This window comes from Gavialis gangeticus, unplaced genomic scaffold (genome assembly GCF_001723915.1).
Source record: "Gavialis gangeticus isolate Ggan-Ray unplaced genomic scaffold, GavGan_comp1, whole genome shotgun sequence".
In the NCBI taxonomy this organism is placed as follows: Eukaryota; Metazoa; Chordata; order Crocodylia; family Gavialidae; genus Gavialis; species Gavialis gangeticus.
The window spans coordinates 99494307-99515058 of record NW_017729033.1 but is presented as its reverse complement, the minus strand read 5'-3'; the positions used below and the strand labels follow the sequence as shown (position 1 = coordinate 99515058).

Below are 20752 nucleotides of genomic sequence, written 5' to 3'. Positions count from 1 at the left end.
CCCCCCCCCCCACCAGCTGGGCAAGCTGTGGCAGCACCTGCAACCCCCGTGCTGGCTGGCAAGCGGTGGCAGGACAGAGTCCCTGCTTCCAGCTCTGCTGCCACTTGCCCAGCTGGTGTGGCGGGGGCGGCACGAGATGCAGGCATGGCAACCACATGCACTAATTCTCAAGCATATCCGGTGACAGCAAACATGGCACTGGGTCTTCCCCCCTGACACTTGAACTCAACGTTTTTCTTCTCTAAAATGAACAAGGGTGAAGAAACACCCCCGCTTCCCCCAACCTCTGGGAAGAAAAGCCCATTTTCCTATCCCAAATCAATGAGAAATCCAAAATTTGACTTGGATACTCCTCATCAGGTACACTGTGACCCTGACAACCTGAAGAGGTCAATAGTACAGCTTTGCATCCCATATGAAATGTACTAGCCATTCTCTTGTGTGACAAAAGCCACTCAACATGCATGCAGCACATGAACCACTGCACTAACAGTTTCTGCAATTTAACAGACAGCATAATGAAAACAAGGTCATGCCAACACTGCAAATATAATCACTCCTGACCTGTAACTGGCCTTTTCTATTGTAACCTATGCACTGGCTCTAAAGTTGAAGCTGGCACTAACAAGGATTTATCCACACTACCATTGAACAGCAAACAGGCTTCTACTTCTGCTTTGCTTGAAGTATTATTTGAATCACCATTTTGCAAACATTCTCTTAACAGAGGCTTTGCTGAGATACAGGGTTTTCTTGTCCCAGAACCAAGGGGTCTCTCATGACTTGACAGCATTTATTATATAGTGTTTTTTTTTTTATTTTTGTACATTCAGGTAATAATCATTCTATTAGGATGTCAGTTAAGAGATAAGATGCTTTAATTGTACCACATTTAATATAAACATCTATTATTTAACTGTTTACTCTGGAGTAAACAGAATCAAAACAAATGCTACCTGTGAAAATTACAAGCTTTGCCATCTTTAACTCTTGTAATTTTGTTAGGTTTATACTCAGTTCATCACTACCATCATCATCATCACCATTATTTTATTTTTTTTTAAATAAACCTCAACCATTTATCATGTAAGCATTTACACAAACATGCATGCCTGAAAAAATAAAACGATGCATGTCCATATCATTCCAGTCCATGAGTAGTCAATTATCCAACAGGCTATAGGGCCATCATAGAGCAGACCATAACTTCCATCACCATGGAAATATATTTTGTCTTGTACTAACAGCTTACTCATTTATTTAAAGTAGATATTTGTACAGAACATTGCACCTATTAAAACCCCCTTGGTTGTATTCTAACATGTTCTCACATAAATAGGTATTTCATTCTAGTTACAGGCTCTAGAACCTACAAGTACAATGACAACAGAAAACTGAAACAAAAACCAAGTGTAAGAAGGATTTTGTAGCTGTGTGAAATGCTCCAAAGCAGTGAAGCTCAGTGGTAACTGAGTGGCTACTTTGCGAATTGCAGTAAATGCTACTAAATTCTCTTCAGTGAGTTTTCAGAAGATGGAAAGTCATTATGACATTTTGGTGTTTGTATCTGGGGCCCTGATCCCATAACAGCTAATATACTGGGAACACAGTCCCACAGATTTTAAGCACAGGGCAGCACAGCTATGCAGCTATATATGGCGTTTTCAGGATTGAGACCTTGAAGTGTCTATGTGGGTTAGGATTTTCTTACCTGTTAGTTTGCTTCCCAGCTAGATACATGTTTTTAAGCACAACTGATGGCTCTGTTTCCCCCCACATGTCTTTGTTGTTTAAAAGAACAGTTTAACATAAGAGACAGCTAGGCAAGCATTTGAATAGTACAATTTTAGTTATAGAGGTTTTATTACTCTTAGCTTTCAAACTTTAAAAATATAAACTTTCTAAAGTGCATCAAACTCACAATGTATAGAAGCTATCTGAGATCAGAGCAATGTGTCATGTAAACAGAAGTGGCAAAGCACTCAGGAAATGCTACAGTCACATCAGATTAGAAGGAAATTATTCGGTCCCCTACGCACTGTCCCATTGAGATTTGTCAGGGGCAACAAAATGGTTAGATTATCAGGACACCATGGAAACAGTGTTAAAAACCCAAACCTAAATACATTTCTTGTTGTCCTACAATTTGTGCAGCAAACCCAGCTGAGAGTGAAAGGCTCCATATGGACCATAAGGACTGCCACCATCATTCCGGAGTAAGATGGTAAGAACCTGATTCAGTAAAGCTCTTAAGCACTTGCTCAAGTTAACTTCTACCCAGCAAAACATTAACCACCAGCTTAGCTTTAAGCATGTGCTTACTTCAGTTGGATTTAGGCACAAGCTTACATGCTTCACTGAATTGAGGCTTAATAGTACTGAAGTCAAACAGCAATATTGACTTCTCAATAACTCACCTTTGTTTCTCAGCCAAACCATTGTACAACTAACAATGATGGTTAAGTCCCATCCTCCCATATTCCCAGTGAATTTACACAGAACAAGGTGGGAGCATGAAGGCAAAACTACGGGTTTGCTAGAAAGCAGTTTTCCCAGTCCCATTCTGGACACTATTGGGGAGTTGGCCAATTGGGCCTGTATTTTCAAAACCAGACCCTACATTTTGAAGCTCAACTGACAGTGCTGGTTTTGATTTGCATTTTGGAAAGAGAACTAGCTAAAGATGCTGGTTTTCTGAGATACAGGAGTGCTCCCTACCCCCAAGTCAATGGAGGCTGTGTGTTCAACACTTTGGAAAACTAGCCCCTAGATTGGGCACTCAAATACTAGAGACCACATTTGAAAATACAGACTTCAGTCTCTTCAACTTCTGCTGGTTTTTTGGTGGATGGGAAAGCTCTGTAACCTAAATTAAATGAGTTTTGTGACTGGTAAAACCCCAGAACCAAGCTAAAACAAACAAACAAACAAACAAACAAACAAACAAACAAAACAACCAACCCACCTTGCTTGCACAACCTCTCACAAATGGGTGTCAGCTTTGGACCCATCTTGAACATACTACTTCTCAGGGGCATTATGTATTGCCTAATGGAGGTGTAGACTATTGGTGGGAGGGGATGGCAGAGAGATTTCTTTTTTTAAAAGGTTATGGGATACAGAAGAGGCCTTATAACTGTTCTGTATCCATTGTGGCAAGAACCAGCGTAACAGTGACTGGGGGAGTGGGTAAGATTGGCTTAAGGAACACAAACTGAGAAGTAGTATAGGGCCAGATTGTCCTTAAAACATGTGCAGGGTGGGGAAAGTGCAAGGAGATTTCCACCCTTTGGTGCAACTTACTTGAGGGCTAGCCACAACTGCAATGGGTCCACTCAACTTCCATTGCTTTATTCCATTACATTAGCTATTGGATGGGTTTGGGATATGCCAGCATGCTCCACCAACATAGCAAGGGATGGAGTCAGAATTCTTGCCCCAGTTCCTTTAGCAGTGCTGCCCTGCACACTCTGGACTTCATGTTCAAGTCCTTAAGAATAAAGTAGGGAAACTGTAGAGCACAAAGGCTTGTTACAATAGAAAGGGGAGCCCTAAACCATACTCCTTTCCCTCCCTCGTTTAGCAAGTGTCTCTAACAAACCAGAGTGAAAACTTTAAGTGTTGACTTGAAAATGGCAAGTGCTGCATCTTGACCTCAGCCATAAGGCACTTCGATTTTCTCTTCTGGCAGCATTCTCCGCTCTGTACCCATCAATCAGTGCTGCAATTCATTTGGTCTTGCCATCTAGATGCATAAAGGGACAATGTTTAAGATAGAGTATACATACGACAAATGTATGGACCGTCTAGTTCACTATTTAATGTCAGCATGATAAAAGAAGCTGGGTGACAAGTTAATATATGCAGATTGTCAATCTGATTATTAAAACTTCTGAACCAGGAGATCCATGGTGATAAAACAGATCATTCATTTGATCATGTCACCAAAACTACTACAATGCAATTGGATTCAAACTGTTGCCATGAGAAGCTCCCTTTTGACCTCATTGCCCACTCACAATCTTGATGTCAAAGTGCTAACTTCCAATTTGAAGTTCAAGTAAGCACACTGCTGAATTCCTTTGCTATGCAAATTAGTTGCAACTATTATCTAGCCCAACAGAAAACGTGGGTAAGAAAACCCAGAGAAATAAACAGTCCTGGGAAAGGCCACAGCAAAGGCCAAATGCAGCAGGCAGGGTGCAGTGACAGTTCTTCACCACTGAAATGGTGCAAGTCAAAAGGCTAAAATTCCAAAACTAAGGGTAGCTTGAGAGCCTGAACAAATATTACCGCAGCTACAAAAGAACAGTCTCCATGCTTCCCAACTTCTTAGATCAAACTTGTTTGGTAAACTAGTGGACGTCACTTGGCATTTTGCCGCTAATTCAGACTAGTTTGCCTCTTGCTATGGTACTTTGGAAAAAATAATTCATCTGACTGATATTTTAAACAGTACAGAATTTGAAAGTGAATCAAAGCAAAGGACCCTTCCAAATGCAGTCTCTGAGCACAGCATCATCTCCTTCTCGCTGGCAAGCTCCAGTTTGGATGATGAGCCCGGAGGCCGAGTGGATGATAGACAAGTCCAGAGAATGACTGCAGCCACACTTCCTTCCCCTCCCACCTCCAGAAATGGCTGTTCAGTTCTTGGACAGCTACTAAGCCTCTTGTTGTCAGGCTCCTGCTGCATTCTTCATGTGATCATTCTTTTGGCTCTATCTCTTCTTAGCCTAGATGCAAGGTCAGATCACCTTCTTTACATGATCTTGGAGCTAATATCTCTTTTACTGATCAGGACCTCCAGCAGCCGCAGCTTTGCCTTCATCTGCTTGTATTCATTGTAATCCTCAGCCATAGGAGTGCGATCTTCTTTCTGGACATATCTGAAAAAGAGCCAAGAAGGGGACATGAGCGATTTCTGAAAGAATGTTACTCACCTCGGCTGTGAGATGTCTCTCTTTTCTAGTCAACAAGAGAAAAAATGAATTGCTGTTTAACATCCAGAGGGGAAAGAGGGGAACAGAAACTCATGCTATAAGGTGGCATGAAACACAAGACTCTCCAGAGGCAAAGATGATGATGATCCTGGTAGCTTCAAGTCAAGACATATTTTTATTTTTGATCAAGACCTTGTCCCCTGTTTCACTGAAACTTTCACATTCTTCTTCCGCAGCAGTTTGGGCAGTGGGATCTGGGTCACAAAATTTGGGAAGAGATTTCATTTTAAAGCTACTCAGATATTTTAGAAGATATGTCTGTGGATAGTGGACTGGGACAAGAGGGCTGGTCAAAAATGCATAAATAGATTCCTTTATCATGTGCATGTCCCCAGTGACTAGTGGGTCTAAAATGGTGAAAACCAGGGTGCGGTGATGGAGAGCTTGCTGTACATGCATCTGGGAGCGAAGACCAGACCGTTGGCTGTGAAAGGGGGTGAGGCTCCCTCCTAATTCCCCCCTGCATGTCACCAACAAATGTGTGTTGAGCTGTGGCAGGGGGAGGGGTGAGTTGGGAGAAGCTTTTGAAAACTTTCTATTAAGTTAAAAGTATCAAAATCACTTTGGAGTGTAAGAGCCATTGCCTTTCAACAGAAATTAAATGGACTTAAAAACCTAGGTGCCTTTCAAAATTTTACCTCTACGAACCACATGCTGTTTAAGTCAATGGAAGGACTCTCATTGATTTCAATGGGCTTTGGATTAGGCGCTTTAAGGATTATGACCACTATTCTATAGGCTGTACTAGTGCAAGGGAGTCCCATTCTTGGCTGGCCCTTGGACTACTAGAATTAATTCACTGAAGAACACTTTAGGCACTTCCTATCTTCACAGCTCTTTGCAGACCCTATGCATTATTAATTGTAGTTACTGTTAGGGCTAGATTGATGGATAAGAAAAGAATTACCTTCCATTCTGTCGGAAAAAATTATCTTCAAAGTCTCTCAATTTTTTTCTGATCCGCTTTTTGTCTTCCCTGACTTCTTGGAGCTGCTCTAAGAGTTCTGGCCTGTAGGGTTAACATATTATATTATATGTATGTATGTATGTAAGTGTGGAACACAAATTACAAAGAACACTGAAACCAAAAAGGTACAGTATATCTTCAAAAAATTATAAACATTGTAAGAGCCTAATCTTGAAGACACTTCATAACAACTCTGTGAATAGCATAATGTTCTGTGTTATGGACTTAATTCAGCAAAGTCCTTAAACTTATATTTAGTTTACACCTACAAGTAATCTCATTCCTAATCACTAAGGGTGCCTGTACATATGTAGGGAGGCTGCTCCGATGCATTTGCAATAACAATTAATCAAGTCTGCTGCAGCATGCTAATTAGCATGCTCCAGCCAGCCAGCCTCCACTTCTCATGCATCAGTGTCCCCACGTGTCAAAACGGTGGTGAGGGCACTTTAACGAAAGCTCGCTCAATGAACTTTAAAGTATCCCTGCCACCATTTTGAAACACTGGGACACTGATACACAAGACACGCTGGGCACTTTAATTAGAGCAGCTCTCAGAGCTAGTCTAAAGTGCCATCCCCTCGACCCCCAGAGCACATGTAAAAATGCCCTAAAGTAGTTAGATAAGGTTCCTATGTCCTTGGACCAACACAGCTACAACCACATCCCCTAAAGTAGTTAAGCATACATTAAACTTTTATGATTGCAGTCCTACTGATTTCAATGTAGCGAAGCAGACAAAACTGCCATCCCAAAACCTGGGTATGAATTCAAAATCAATGCATTTGTCACAAATAAACCAGCACACCGCTGAAAAGTGACTTTCCAAGCTGGTCTAAAATAAACTTGACATACATAGATGCAGCATGAAGGTTAGACAGCCCCAAGTCCTGGCCACTCTTTGAAGGCATTTTATCATCCACTGGGGAAATGAAACCATCAGCATCATCTTCTAGCTGATCCAAGAAGCTACGCATGCTGAAATCTGTTTTCATTGTGATTGTGAAATCTGGTTTCCCATTGCTGTCATCTTCTGAACCTTCCTCTTCCTCCTACAGAGAGAGACAGTGCCCCCAGATCAAAACATGTCACTACTTCCTTCAGCTGAAAAATGGTTTATTATTTCACCACATGCACTGGCATACAGACACAGAAAGAGGTGGACAGACAGAGCAAGCACCTGAATTGTTAAGATTTAGAATGAGCGAGAATATAAGCACTAGAACTCCCCAGTCACAAAGCACTGTTAGGTGTTGCAACTACCACAGACTCAGCTGTTAGTAAGATGCAGTGAGTGTCGGAATTAAAGCAGCGAAAATATCAATGGAACGTGTGCTGAAGCATGTTCTTGAACCGGTGACAAACAGAGCCATTCCCTTTAATGTCATGCCCATTTTCAATTGTAGTATTTTTATTACTTCTGTAAGTGGGTTCTCCCTTTCAAACCTATGTCTCCTAGTACTTGATTCATTGGAGAAGTGACCAAACCACATTCAGAAGTGGAATAATTCCATACAGATTTCTCAGAATCGATTTATAAATGCATGCATTTACAGCACATCAGGACTTGCCCTCCAGTCTTGTGTTTATGACACAGATCTTTGCCAGGGAAATAGAATATCTAGTAACAGACAAGAGTTACTACTCAAGTGGAGAGCTGAGAAGGGTCATTGCCTGGGAAGGGAGAAACTAAATTAAAAAAATCCCAGAGAAATCTGAAAACATCTCAAGAAAAGCTGCAGGGAAGAGTGGAAATGTAAAGTGGCCTTTAATGAAGGATTAGATTTTAAAGCTTATGAGGCAAAGCAAGTAAAACTTGAAGTTTTCAAGTAAGAGAAGCAGTGGATGTTTCATTTGAGTTCTGCTCTTACTCCTCACTAGCTAATTCAGACATTAGGATCCATTTTACAGGTGTACAGTATACTGTAATAATGGCAATTATGAATTAAGAAGGGGACAACAGCTCATGCTTGACTGGCTGGGAGCACTGACTACTCTCCTTAACCAATAGAGAGAATAAAGAGTTTAGGCATTTGTTTTTCAAAAGAATGAGTGCAGAATCTTCATGAGCTGTTGTAACAAATTATCCACAAAGCTGGAGGAAACATTTCCAAATAGCTTGTACATTTCAAATTGGTGGCTCTGCCCTCCTGCCCACAGGTAAGCGTGAAGAGGATACAATAATCAAGATTAATCACAGTGATTTGTTCCAGTTTAAAGGGCACTGCACATGCAGCCAGAGATCGGTACAGTGCAAAAACAAGCCAGTGAATTTGTCAGTGGGAGGTAAGGAAATAAAAAGATCAGGCATAATGTAGCATTTATACCAGGGATGTCAAACTCATCTGATGAATGGTGTGGGGCTGGCTCTGGGGGCCAGAGCAGTGCACAGACCCCTCCTGCTCTGCATGCTAGATCCAGAATACACAGCCCCTGCTCTGGCCAGTCCAGGACACATGCTGCACGTGGTGCTTGCTCCAGTTGGTCTAGGACCTGTGCTGTGTGCAGTGCAGTTCCTGGACCAGATGGAGTGGGTGCTATGTGTGGCTTGGGTCCTGAATCTTGTATATGGGGCCAGCCTGGCACACACCATGTGCAGTGCATGGATCAAATACAGACCCAGGGGCAGCACCAGGAACTGGAGGGTGGGACTAAGGGCTGGATCCAGCCTGTGTGGGGTGCATCTTTGACACCCCAGATTTACACTTAGTGGTGGCCATTCTTGCCCACCACTACAAATTATGGTCATGAGATCATCTGCGAAAAACCTCCACACTGTGAACTGAAGGGAGTATCTCAAAAAGTCCTCCAGTAAAAATTCAAATGCTAATACCCAATACAGATCTTTCAAGTTATATTCTGAAACAGGTTAAGGTCAGACCTCTACACTTGTGGCCATAATCAATTCCCTTACTCTGCCTACTGTACAGAGACCACATCTGCACCTGCAATCCATTTAGATTTCTGCTCTGCTCTGTTCTGCTGTCTCTTACGTGGTGCCACTGGCAACTCTCAGCGTCAAAACACATGAAAGAACAGACAACATTTCAGTAGTTCTCAACCTCTTTAGACTGAAAAATGACAGCTTAGTTTTCTCTTGTTTTTTGACTACAGAAAAACAATTCTCTCTGTGACAAAGCACTCAGAAAGACCACAAATGGGTAGAATGATTTTGACACTATGGATACCTCTCTGAAATCTCTGGGTTTACCTTGTGAATTATATGTAGAAGTTTACACAACTAACAGTACCAATATTGCATGGCACTCTTAAAAGGATCTCACTGCATCTCTGGGTGCCATGGTCCCCTGATTGAGAACCACTGTTCTAGTGCATCATTCTTCCCAGTAAATATTCTCTGGTATGCATTTTTGTGGGATAGTTTATTAAAGATGCTCTACCTAAGGTTATCATAAGTCCCTCCCCTTCAATTTCCACCCCTGACCTCCCTAAATGCTTACAAGAACAAATGGGCTCTGTGGAATACCTAAGCCTCCCTTTGGTAGAACAGGGAGGGAAGCGTATTTCAGTCAAGGAACCCTGCTGGTACCTTTCCTGCCCCACTGGACTTCCCTCTTGTTTAAATAGAGGGAAATCCATCTCTTGAGCAGTTTCATGGGGGGACATTTTGATTAGCAGGGTCCTGACCCATTTGTGGTTGAAACCAACCCTTTACTCCACCCAGAAACCTGCTGGAAGCCAGAACGGCTTTCAGGAACACAGATATCTAATGCTCCCTGTATGATACAATACTCAGGGGATGAATGCATAAAAAGGCTACTGCACAGTGAGCTAGGGTGTGAATTTAAACCATGTGAGGTACTTTATGGTAACTGCCCATGTACAGGCTCTTGCCCTCAAACAGAAGTGGGATAGGCAAGCTTGTATTTCTCATGGAATAAGAGCATTCTTGGAGGCAGTTACTACAGTCACTGGTTCCCTGTAACTGAACTGACTTGATGTCCCAGTGCTCCAAATAAAATTTAAATGAATGAGCATTTGACAAAAAGAGTCTCTAAATGCAGACTCAGTTCAGCAATCATCCAGTGAATATTAAGATCAATTCACTGATGGAGAAACAAGTATTTCCCATGCATTACATGGCATTTGCTCCTTAACCAACATGAACATCTAGCCAACTAATATTTAAGCTGCAACAATCATCTTATTAAAAGATTCATTCACCTGGGACACTTGGCCAATGGTGTTTCTAATATTAATCAATGTTGCCTAGTAAACTGGTAGATAGGCTGAGGGTGGAATTAATACCAGAATGTCACAGCAACACATTTCCTTCATTCACATTATGCAGGCAACTAAGTTATTCAATAAGCCCAAGGGTGCTGGCACTTGGGCCTTCACTGGTAAAGAAATATGGACCAAATTCATACCTGGTGCTTTGATGATTTAAGTCACATGCAATTAAACCAATAATGAATTTGGCCCAATGCTTTTTGTATCAATGGTCAACACTGAGAAATACCAACCCATGGTAGCACATGGTGTGAAAAAACTGTCATCATTCAAACCAGGTCAGATATTGGCCAACAGAACTGAACTGTTCTTACTTTGCTTCTAAAGCTGATCTCTATAAAACTGCATTTGAAAAGGTGTGAAGCCAGAACCAGACATAGGCTGGGACATGAGCACGCGTGTAGGTATGACCCATCTCCATTCATAGAGGGGGAGAGGGAGAAAGAGTGTCTGCGTGTTACAGCCCAACTCAGTCATAATGCTGTGAGCAGATTGCAGAGCCTTGGAGCAAGAGAAACGAATGCAACAACTTGTTAGGATTATAAAACAGGAAGAGGAAGCAAAAGTGCAATTGAGAATAATTGTGAGAATTTTTGCAAAGCAAAATGTGTGCGCAGAAGAAAAAGACACAAAGCCAAGAAAATACTGTAGGCCGATGCACGACAACAAAAAGGAGAAATTTGTTCAAAACTGGTGAGGCAAAGTAGCTACTGATTTTTCTGGGAGACACTGCAAAGAATCAACACTGACGGAAAAAATAATCTTTCAGTGCTAGGAGGGGAAAACTGATGCAGACTGAGCAATTAGTTAGCAGCTGGAGGTCTTCACCTTTATCTCCTTGAAGAAGGATGCTGTTTCACCCTCGATAATTGGCTGCAGTGAAGGGCTTCTCCGCTTGCTGGAAGGGGAACCCTGTGATAGGCGTTAACAAGTATGTTATATGATGAACCCCTTTTTCCCCCACCACCTGTTCTCTTGCTCTCTTCTCATCTCCATCATGCTCTTAACATATTTCCAGGCCAACATTAGAAAACTGCTTCTTAAAGAAAAAAACTCCAGGCAAAAAACCCTTGTAGCACAGAACGTTTTATTTTTTTCCTTCCCCAAGTTGCTGCTAAGCTAAGGACACCAGTGCCAAGTGTGTGAACAAAATGCATATAACACAGGAGTGCCAGCTGTGCATGACCAGGAAAACAACATCTTTAAGGAAACAATGACGTAAAAGCAACTCCAAGCCCCTGTATGCAACTTAAGAGACTGTGTGGCTCTTTATGGATCTGATGCAAACCCAGTGAAACAGTCCAGTCAGACTTTCAGAAGTACTCAGCACTCCCAAATGGGGCCAGATTTTTCAAGAGCCTAGTTCCCATGTGGGCATTTCAATTTATGCTAGTCTGATTTTCAAAAGGTACTCTCCCCTCCAAATGCATGCCTTTCACTGTTCTTATGAGAGAGAGGGAAGAGGAAAGACATTCTTCATTCTTCTCGGGCAGGTGCTGGGCACTGAACACTTTTGAAAAGACAAAATTATTTCATTTCAGCGACTCAGTAAGGGCTGGGCACTCCTTTGAGAATCTGGCCCAGTTGCAGTTACTGGGACGCATGGCTGCTTGCTGGCCACATGGGGCTATACATTGTGAGCTATTCAGAGTTTGGGCTCTGGGCAGGTTTTTTTTTAAAAAAAATGCAGCAAACATATCAATTGCATCCAGAAAAACATGCCTGCCAGTGTATCTGACTGCACTGAGTGCCACTGTGCCAATCCATTCATTTAAACAGGCACTCCAGTAAACCAGCTGCCAAGATACAAGCATGGCCTGGCAGCAACAAAGGAGCAAAGGCTCATTCACGAAAGGCAGCACACAATATAAAACAGCTCTCTATCATGGAGCAAATTAAACTATTTCATGTCAAGAATGTTTTAGAACACAATCATTTTAGGGCAAGTGACAAAGGAAGCAGCAGGAGTCAGATGATAGCAACTTCAGCTTTGAGTCACTGGAGCTAAAATCCTATAAGCAGAGCTGGTGATTTTCAACCTCAGGAGGGGTGTGGTAGACTCTGTATAAGTGGCAGCCCCACCCCTGAACTGTACCCACTGTGAAAGCACTGGCCATTTGTGGGCTCTTATTTGGAAGGAGCTGAGTGCTGGGAGACTGCCTGGCCCCTCTTCCCTTTGACCAAGGAGTAAACTGGGCACCCTGACTGCGGCTGTTTTCCAGCCCAGCCACAGTGTGGGTAAGACAAGTCTATATTCCTGGCATGGTCTCCAATGTAAGAGGCCAGCACTGAGGAGCCTACAGGGTTAGGAGAAAGAGAAAGAAAAGAAAAAAAAAAAGTGAGACCTTGGCCAAAAATAATAGCAGCAACCCACTGGAAAGAAGAGGAACAGCAGCAGGCAAAAAGTGCCCAAAAGCCAGCTGCAGGCACTGGAGTCTTCAACCAGGTCTTCACTATTCCAGCTGCTTTAAAAGCAATGAATGACATGTGCTTGTTAATTTTCAGTGAGGAAGGAGGTGGGGGTTGGGCCCCTGCAACTGTGTGGTGTGCTGAAGTGTGATGTGCATGCCTCCCCGCTCCCTTCCCCCTTCACCAAACACAGCAATCCCCCCTAGAGAAGTGCCATACTCACAATAATAGGGATGGTGTTGGCCCTGGACAGGATCTGCTTGACCAAGCGGTACCTGTCGTACAATGGCTTCATCACCTGACGTTCATTTTTTGTTACCTGGAAAAGCCAAATAAAACAGGCTCTGTGAGACTGGCAGCTGGTAACGTGTTCCTGTAACACAACCACCACTGATTATATGGGCTGAAATTAGCTTTTGTGAGTGCCATGGGGTGTCAAGCAATGGTACTGAGAGTTGTATATGGATTAACATTGTCACACTGACCTGGCTGGTGTGCTATGTCCCAGAACTGCTCTTGCAATACTCAGCCTAAGCCTAAGCACTGACTGCTACCTCTGAGCAATTTGTCATGTGGACAAACAGGGCTTTGGACATTCACAACAGGCCTTGTAATTATCTGTCCTTATTCCAACTCTACCCACGCAATGGCAGTCACATCTGCACTCATGGGCAAACACACTGAGCTTCCTGCCCTCATGCTGGTATCCTGGAGGGTGATATAGCAACAAGTGAAAGGAGTCTTGTGGACTTTCTTTGGAAGATACTCCAGGCATGATCACCTGCAGACCTCAGGTCAGATGACAATGCAATGATTGTGCAACCCTCTCTGCTGCTGTGCTTACTTCTTTAAATTGCCTTCCAGTTATTAGTGTAGAATTGCTCAACTCTACACCTCTTATTTCAGAAGAAAGCTCTAAAGACCCTGTCTTCCCTAGTGATTGCAGGGAATGCAGGAGAAGGGAAGCTTTACATTTACAGTAGATGCATGCAAAGGGCTTGGGAATGGTTTTATGGCTTAAATTCCTCATTAGTCAAGCAGAAAAACAATAAGCAGAATATTCTACACAACCAAATTGCTAATCTTCTTTTCTGTTCACCCTTGTTTTAGTCACATAATGCATCTGGCCTTCCATTGTATCTTTGGCATAATTTTGGATCATGAAGCTCTTAGGAAAGGAAGTTTAGGCTGATTCCAAGGTTATTCCTGTCTACCTCAAGGCTTTCCACTGATGCCAGTAACCACAATATCTAAGCCCTTTCATGCAAGAATGATAGTGATGGTGCAGTTCCTGAGGGATGATAAGGAATTTCTGCCTCTTGTTCCTTTTGGGGGAAAAGGCAGCCTGTGGTTACGTGTAAACACTTTTGATTGTTTTTTTTTTTTTTAATTTCATCAGGTTATTGTGTTTTAGGCTAATTCACTCTGAACAGGTGCTCTAGACAGAAGTACATGTGGGACCATCTTAGCATTGTCAGAAAGGTCCAAGATCCTCCTGAGCTCAGTGGAATATAGGATTGATGTGGTTAATGCATCCCAGTTTCTACAGCCAATGGCACACAAGACACAGCATCATATCTAGCCACCTTTTAATTTCCCAGCCTGGCTGACCAGATACCCACTTACAGCTGGGTCAATTGGGGTGGTCTTTGATGGAAACCCAGAGTAGGGCCCAAACTCATGCCCCCAAATTCACAGCGTGATGCCTTAGTTGCTGTACCACTACAGCCATGTCATTGGGGGGGAAAAAAGGAATGAGATACTTCATGCCTGGAAGTCACAGATCAGCTCTTGGAATTGAGGCTAACTCTCCCACATCAAGTAGGGGTAAAAGGAATGTAAGGGAAGAAAACCTTCTCTTGTTACTCTCTAACCTACACCTTCACAAGACTACTCTTAAAAAAACCCCATCAGCAAAGGCCCATGCTGCATTGTTTAAATTCAGAGGCAAACTTCCACAAACTGTGAGGGTTGTAGATGTACAATATTTTGCCTGGGCTAGTCTTTACAACAGCCCATTTTGAAGGAGAAAGTTTTGAGTTAAAAGATCTATTTACAATCAAGGTCTCTGCATAGAAACTTGGCTCTATCTATCTATCCAGCAATCTTTGTTGGGTTGTCTTTTCCATTTCATGCATCTGTCAAACCGCTGAACAATCTCATTCCATCAACATGAAGACATGTCAATACATTTTTCTAGAGAAACATGTAACCAGCATGGGAAAACCCCAAGGATAAGCCACCCATTTACTGCACTCAAAAGAACAGATTTCACCACTGTCTTAGTTGACGTAACTACATTCGTTAGCTGATGCAGTCAGAGTTGCATTACAAATGTTGGACTATTGTGTGCAACTAGTTGATTTCAATGGAGTTAAAAGGGCACATGACCATAGAAAGGCAGTGATGAGTCAGGCTTGGAGCCTTCCTAATTATGAAGAGAATGCACTGGTATTGCTTTGCAGTTGGACTAAGCAGTCCTGAAGGATTAGAAACAATATGAAAAGGTGCCTGCTGAGGCTGAGAACTGAACTTGCAGTTTATGCCGCTTCAGAGAGGATAAAACATCCACATTTTGCAAAAAGAAAGATAAATACAAGGTTTGGACTGGGGATAGGGTGGGAGAAAAGAATCACTAGGTGTGCTGAGGAATGGAAAAGTGTGCGCCATGCTACCAAGTCTGGTTCACACCAGAAGTGGAAAGACACATGGGTATAATTTAAGAATCTTAGTACACATACTTGGCCAGATACATTATCATGGATTTCCATGAGTGCAACTTCATTCATTAAAGCAGGACTTAAAGAAAAAAAACTGTGCACATGGACAGACTCTCTCACCGAGTAAATATCAATGATGCCAACAACACCCGAGTATATTTTGGAAGAATGTCAAAACACAAAAAAGCCTCGCATAACAGAGCCTTTGACAATGCCTTGGGCAAACACTCCATATGGCAAACAGCAGCTAGTGAAGAAGAGGCTGCTGCTTGCATTGTTCAACTGGCTCCAGGATTTCTGTAGAAACAAGACTTTCTGGCTTAAATAAAGCAGTTCAGTTCCTACCTCTTGCCAGGTTCACCCGTCACTGGTGCGGAAAGACCCAGTTGCACAATAAACCTAAGCTTCACTGGTTTTATTGTTTAGTTAAACGTCTTTTAAAAACTTGGCTGAACTATCCACCTTATCCAAGAATTCTCGGTACTTTTCCACTGCAGCACTGTCAATAACTGGAAACAGCAAAACTGATTAGCTGCAGCTTGCTTTGCTAATCGGTTCAATTTTGCTGTGTTGTAGAAGCAGCTTATTAAAAAATTAAAAAGCAGTCATATTAACGAACCAACAGAAAGAAAAAAAAAATCTCAACATTGTATTACAGGCCAGATTGTGATCTGAAACCAGGATTACATGTTCATAAATTCATCAAATCCAAATGGGGAATTACCCTTCATTTGTGTCATGGTGAAAGCAGAATCAGTCCCTGTAAGAACAGATAGAAAAGGGAATCACTCCTCCAGAGTGGTTTTGATGCGTGTTTTATAAGACAATAAAGCTGTAAGGTGCCAAGTATAAGGAGCACAATAGCAGAGTCCAAGCTATAATGATCATATTTTGCCTGGGCAGTGGTATTGACAGCAGTGAAATAAAGGAATTAAATAAATCAGTAAAACCATGAACCAAATATTTCAAATGCGACACGAGCCAGGGAGTGAATCAGTACAGCAGATTCACCGACTCCCTTGACACAGTGCTCCTGAGAAACAATAATTTGCTACTCCCCTGCTGCTCCTATATGCATTACTGTCACTCCAAAATGAAGCTGCTTTGCACATCCGTCTGCCACCAAAGTTCATAAAAAAATCAATGCGGCAGTAGAGGCAACATATAACTTAAAGCAGCCAAAGGCTAAGAGTTGAGACCTTACATACTCTATGATCAAATCCTAAACATAGGAAAGAATCTGTGTGTGGTGTTTAAACACCTACAGTTCTAGAGACTGTTACAAGAGCTTCAAAAAACACAGCAAATGCAGCTTACTTTCGTTCATGATCTCAGCATCGCCTCTTGCCAACAGCCTGCCACTGACATTGGAAATCGCAGACAATCTTAATTAAAAGCTTGTTCTGACATATACCCAAACTAGCTTCTCTGCAGAAAAGGTTTCTGAACACTGCACTTAGAGGCTGGTCTGAAAATTATGGTGCTTTCTCCTGCCAGAATAGGTGGTTACTAATGTTTTGTAGCAGTGGGAGGTTGATCACCACAAGGCAGAAATATATCAAAACATTTTGCAATGTACTTCTATACATACCGGTCTTCCATGAATGCTTTCATAGTACAAGAGTGCTTTTTGAAGAGCCACTTTCTCAGCTGCAATCTGATCTCTAGTCATGTCCTATATAAAAAAGGCAAAGGAGAAAAATGGGAAAGTGATCAAAAAAAAAAAAAAACCAAAACATTTCTAGGCTAGTATAATATTGATCTGTGACCTTATCTACATTATGGCTGCAGTTAAAAGAGTAAGGCGCAGTATTTCTGAATAAACATACGCAATACCTACTACTGCTTCCCCAAGCCTCTTTTCCTGGTAATGTACATTAAAATACTGTTACCATTGCAGCTCACATTACATGCTACATGTACAGATGAAAACTAAGCAATGCTTAAATGTGAAAGCGGTGTCATGCATGCAACAAAGGAATTAAATAATTTTCATATAGTTTTGAAGATTTATAGTCCAACATAACCATTCAGGATTTCTGCTTTACCTGATTTAAAGGGGTACAAGTATAGGTCTTGCAATGTGACATTTTTCTTGTCCTTTTACTCCAACTCTACACACTGCCCTCTCCCATTATTACACCAGTAGTATAACAGACATTTTAAAAAGCCTGCAGCCTTGCCACCGCAGAACTGTTATTGACCATCTCAAAAGCGTCTACTTGAAACCTTTTTTTCTATAAATCCCAGGAGCAGAGAGCATTGTTTGCCCCTCTTTTCACAAAACATTTGCCAGAACTTAGATAAATTTAGTTTTGGAAAAAAAAAAATTGTGTATTTTATGCCTACCAATTCAAGGCCTTGACTTAAAAGGTTATCAACTACTTTGGAACTTGCTACACTAGACAAGAGTCACACCAGTAACTCTCAGATGTAGCTATGCTCTTCTGAGACAGCTGACAGGCCCTGGTAGGAGCCGTGATAATGTGTCCTTAGACAAGATCATTCAACTTTGGCATGAGCTACCAGAGAAGAGAAGTCTAAGCCAAACTACAGCTATCTTCAGAAGTGCTCGATGACCTACATAATTTGTTGAAGCTTTCCAGTCATAATAGAAGATAGGGAAACCTAAATAACACACAGAAAATGCCTCACAACATATCCCTTTAGAATGGATCTTGGAACCTCAGAGATACAAAGGACACTATGACATTGAGTATGGACAATGCTTTGAGAATCACAATACCATCTGACAAAAATTGGTTACAGCATGGTGTGCTACAGTGGGAGGTGAAAGGTCAAGCTATTTAAAACAAAATTCAGAAGTAGATTCTAAGCATAGCAGTTTGGATGATCCTGCATGGGTAGCAGACGCTATCACAACCCTGAGCACTGCTGAAACATATTTCCAGTCCTGGCACCTAACCCTGATCTGCCCGAAATGTACCTTAATGTCCTCAGGCCTGCTCGTCTCTGTTCGTTTTTCTTGGAGTTTCTTCTGAACAGACTCTAGGGTTGCTTCAACTGCAGGCTTTGCAGATTTGTCAGACAGGTCTTGTTTCTTGTCTTCCTCCTTTTCAAGCTGAGAGCCAAAGCTCTTAGGGAGAGTGTTGCTCCGTTGGCGTGTCACAGGAACCAGATCCTCTTCAGATATCTTCAATTTTGACTCTGCATAGGTTTGGAGGGAGGGGATAGTGGGTGGGGGGATAGAAAAGAACTCTCAGTGACAAGGTAACAGCTCAGTGTAGCAGTAGATGCTAAGGTCACATGGACTGTGAGGACCATGTGAGGTCAGCATCTACTGCAGGCCATTTTTCCATGGTAGGCAACTCACCTTTAAGCTGCTTCCGGAATTTTGCAAGGTCATTTGTCCATTTCAATACCTCTGGGTTGGCTGCTTTGTCACTGTGGGATGGCTGGAGGAAAAAGGACAGAAATCCACACTGAAATGGTTTTGAAAGAATGGCAGGGCAGAAATTGAGACAAAAGCCTGTCTGAAGGGTGATGGATGCAGGAGGGGGAGCTACAAATGTTTGATGTCTAGTCACACTTTTAGTACTACCTTCCTGACATCTGGGCAACTTATTTAAAATTCAATTTTCCCCATCTGTAAAATGTGAATGACAGTTTTGACTGCCTCACCAACAAGAATATCAGATGGGTCAATAAATGTTTTAAAGCCTTCTAAAGACTGAAAGTGTTATAAAGTATTACAGCATAAAGAAAGGCACAGAAGCCATTTACTGTGGCTAGATGACCCAATCCAAGGACAGACTGCACTATTTCCCCATTTGATTCCATTTCTTTCTACTTTGAACAAGTACTGAAACGTACAGTTTTCATCAGCAGCTAATGTGCATGCATGTGAACTTTTAGGTCCTTAAAAAGTTGTTAGTCAATGTCATGAAAAATGAGAGTTCACTACATTGGTGTTACTCAGCAGTACTTTGTGCATGGGCAGAGAACCAGAGTCAAGGAGCCCTTCCTTTCCTTTGCAATGCACTAAAAGCCTGGAATTACCACCTTCCTCATAGACTCACTAAAACAAGATGTACCTGTGCACCCCATCAGCCAAATTTTAAATAAATAAGAAATTTAACTCAGACACTCCCACACACACAGCTATCAGCTTTTGGCATGTTTAGAAAAAGTAGCAATAAAAATCCAAGCAGTTTATTAAACTGTTTCCTGTGCCTTGGAAAGGAATTCACTTGGTGATGCTAATACAAGAAAGCGTGATTTAAATTTGTTGTTCAGCAGTTCCATTCTTCTTCGCTTTCAGGTACTATATCTTCAGAAGCCCTCCTCAACTTGGGTCACAATGCAGGATGATTGCAAATGGCTTACCCTGTATTTCCTCTCCTCTTCAAATCTCTCCTCAAATTTCCTGATCTTTTTCTTAAGTCCCTGAATCCTCCGGGTCAGCTGTGCAGGGGTCAAATCTTCTCTGTCATCTTCATAAGATCCTAAGGAAGAACTCCGCCTCCTATGGGGAACAGAGAATGGAGTTGTATCCTACTCAGAAGTATGTCTTCATGCAGAGAGTCAGTTATGCCTGATTTAAGTAATGGCAAGTCCCTTGGGAATCATGAAGCCATGATGCAACCCAATGCTGTGAACACTGTTAGGGCAGTAAGACTGGTTCTGGTGTCTTTGACAGCTTTCTGGTCTCTTTGACAGAAGAATGGGGGGGCAGTCAGCTGCCAGACAGAACAAAAATAAGCAAGAGGGAGAGAGGAAAGAAGGGTTGTCATCTTGTCCCTTAAAATGAGGCATGAGACCTGAAGATTAGCTGGCCAAGTCTAGATACAGTAGAGTGAGCTGGCAACTGGACCCCTGAAAAGTTAAACCAGGGGAGAGAGAGGAAGTCAGACTTCTTGAAGAGGGGTGGGAGTGAAGGGAGTTTTTATAGTTTTAGAACAATAATTTAAAGGCAGCAGCCCTAGATTTTAGGAGGGCAGACTTCTATTCTCCTTAGCTCATTGTCGGAGAAGCATGGAGGGGAGGGGAGCCAGGTGTCCAAAGAGTGGTTGATCCTTAAGGAGACGATCCTCCAAGCCCAAAGGGAGGTAATCCCAACACGGATCAAAGGGAGCACGAGGGCACATAAGCCCCCATGGCTCACCAAAAGCATCCGGGAATGTCTCCTAGCAAAAAGGGAGGCATACACCCAATGGAAGGGAGGGGCCATCACCAGGGATGACTATACTGCAGTTGCTCGGGGATGCAGGGGGGCAGTCAGGAAGGCCAAGGTGGAGATGGAACTGGGACTAGCTTCCCAGATCAAGGACAACAAGAAGTCCTTTTTTGAATACATAGGGGGGCAAAAAGAAGGTACCGGGTAACGTGGGGCCCCTGCAAGACACGTTAGGAAATTTGGTCATCACACCAGATGACAAAGC

At 42.4% G+C, this 20752-nt stretch overlaps 1 protein-coding gene across 6 annotated transcripts in view; it reads right to left on the bottom strand.

Moving 5' to 3' along the window:
- Window positions 1–3800: 3800 nt before the first annotated feature.
- Window positions 3801–20752, bottom strand: part of FAM13A (family with sequence similarity 13 member A) — a 261003-nt gene continuing 244051 nt past the window's right edge. For 5 of the 6 annotated variants that reach the window (XM_019526052.1, XM_019526053.1, XM_019526056.1 and 2 more), the window contains 9 exons: window positions 19698–19836; window positions 18685–18766; window positions 18298–18518; window positions 16942–17025; window positions 12854–12949; window positions 11050–11133; window positions 6823–7019; window positions 5908–6009; window positions 3801–4886 (listed from right to left, as the gene is read on the bottom strand). In XM_019526052.1, the coding sequence (XP_019381597.1) occupies window positions 4760–4886; window positions 5908–6009; window positions 6823–7019; window positions 11050–11133; window positions 12854–12949; window positions 16942–17025; window positions 18298–18518; window positions 18685–18766; window positions 19698–19836 (1132 nt within the window). In that variant the 3' untranslated portion in view covers window positions 3801–4759. The remainder of the gene's footprint in view (window positions 4887–5907; window positions 6010–6822; window positions 7020–11049; window positions 11134–12853; window positions 12950–16941; window positions 17026–18297; window positions 18519–18684; window positions 18767–19697; window positions 19837–20752) is intronic. The other variant, XM_019526054.1, reaches the window with a different exon arrangement.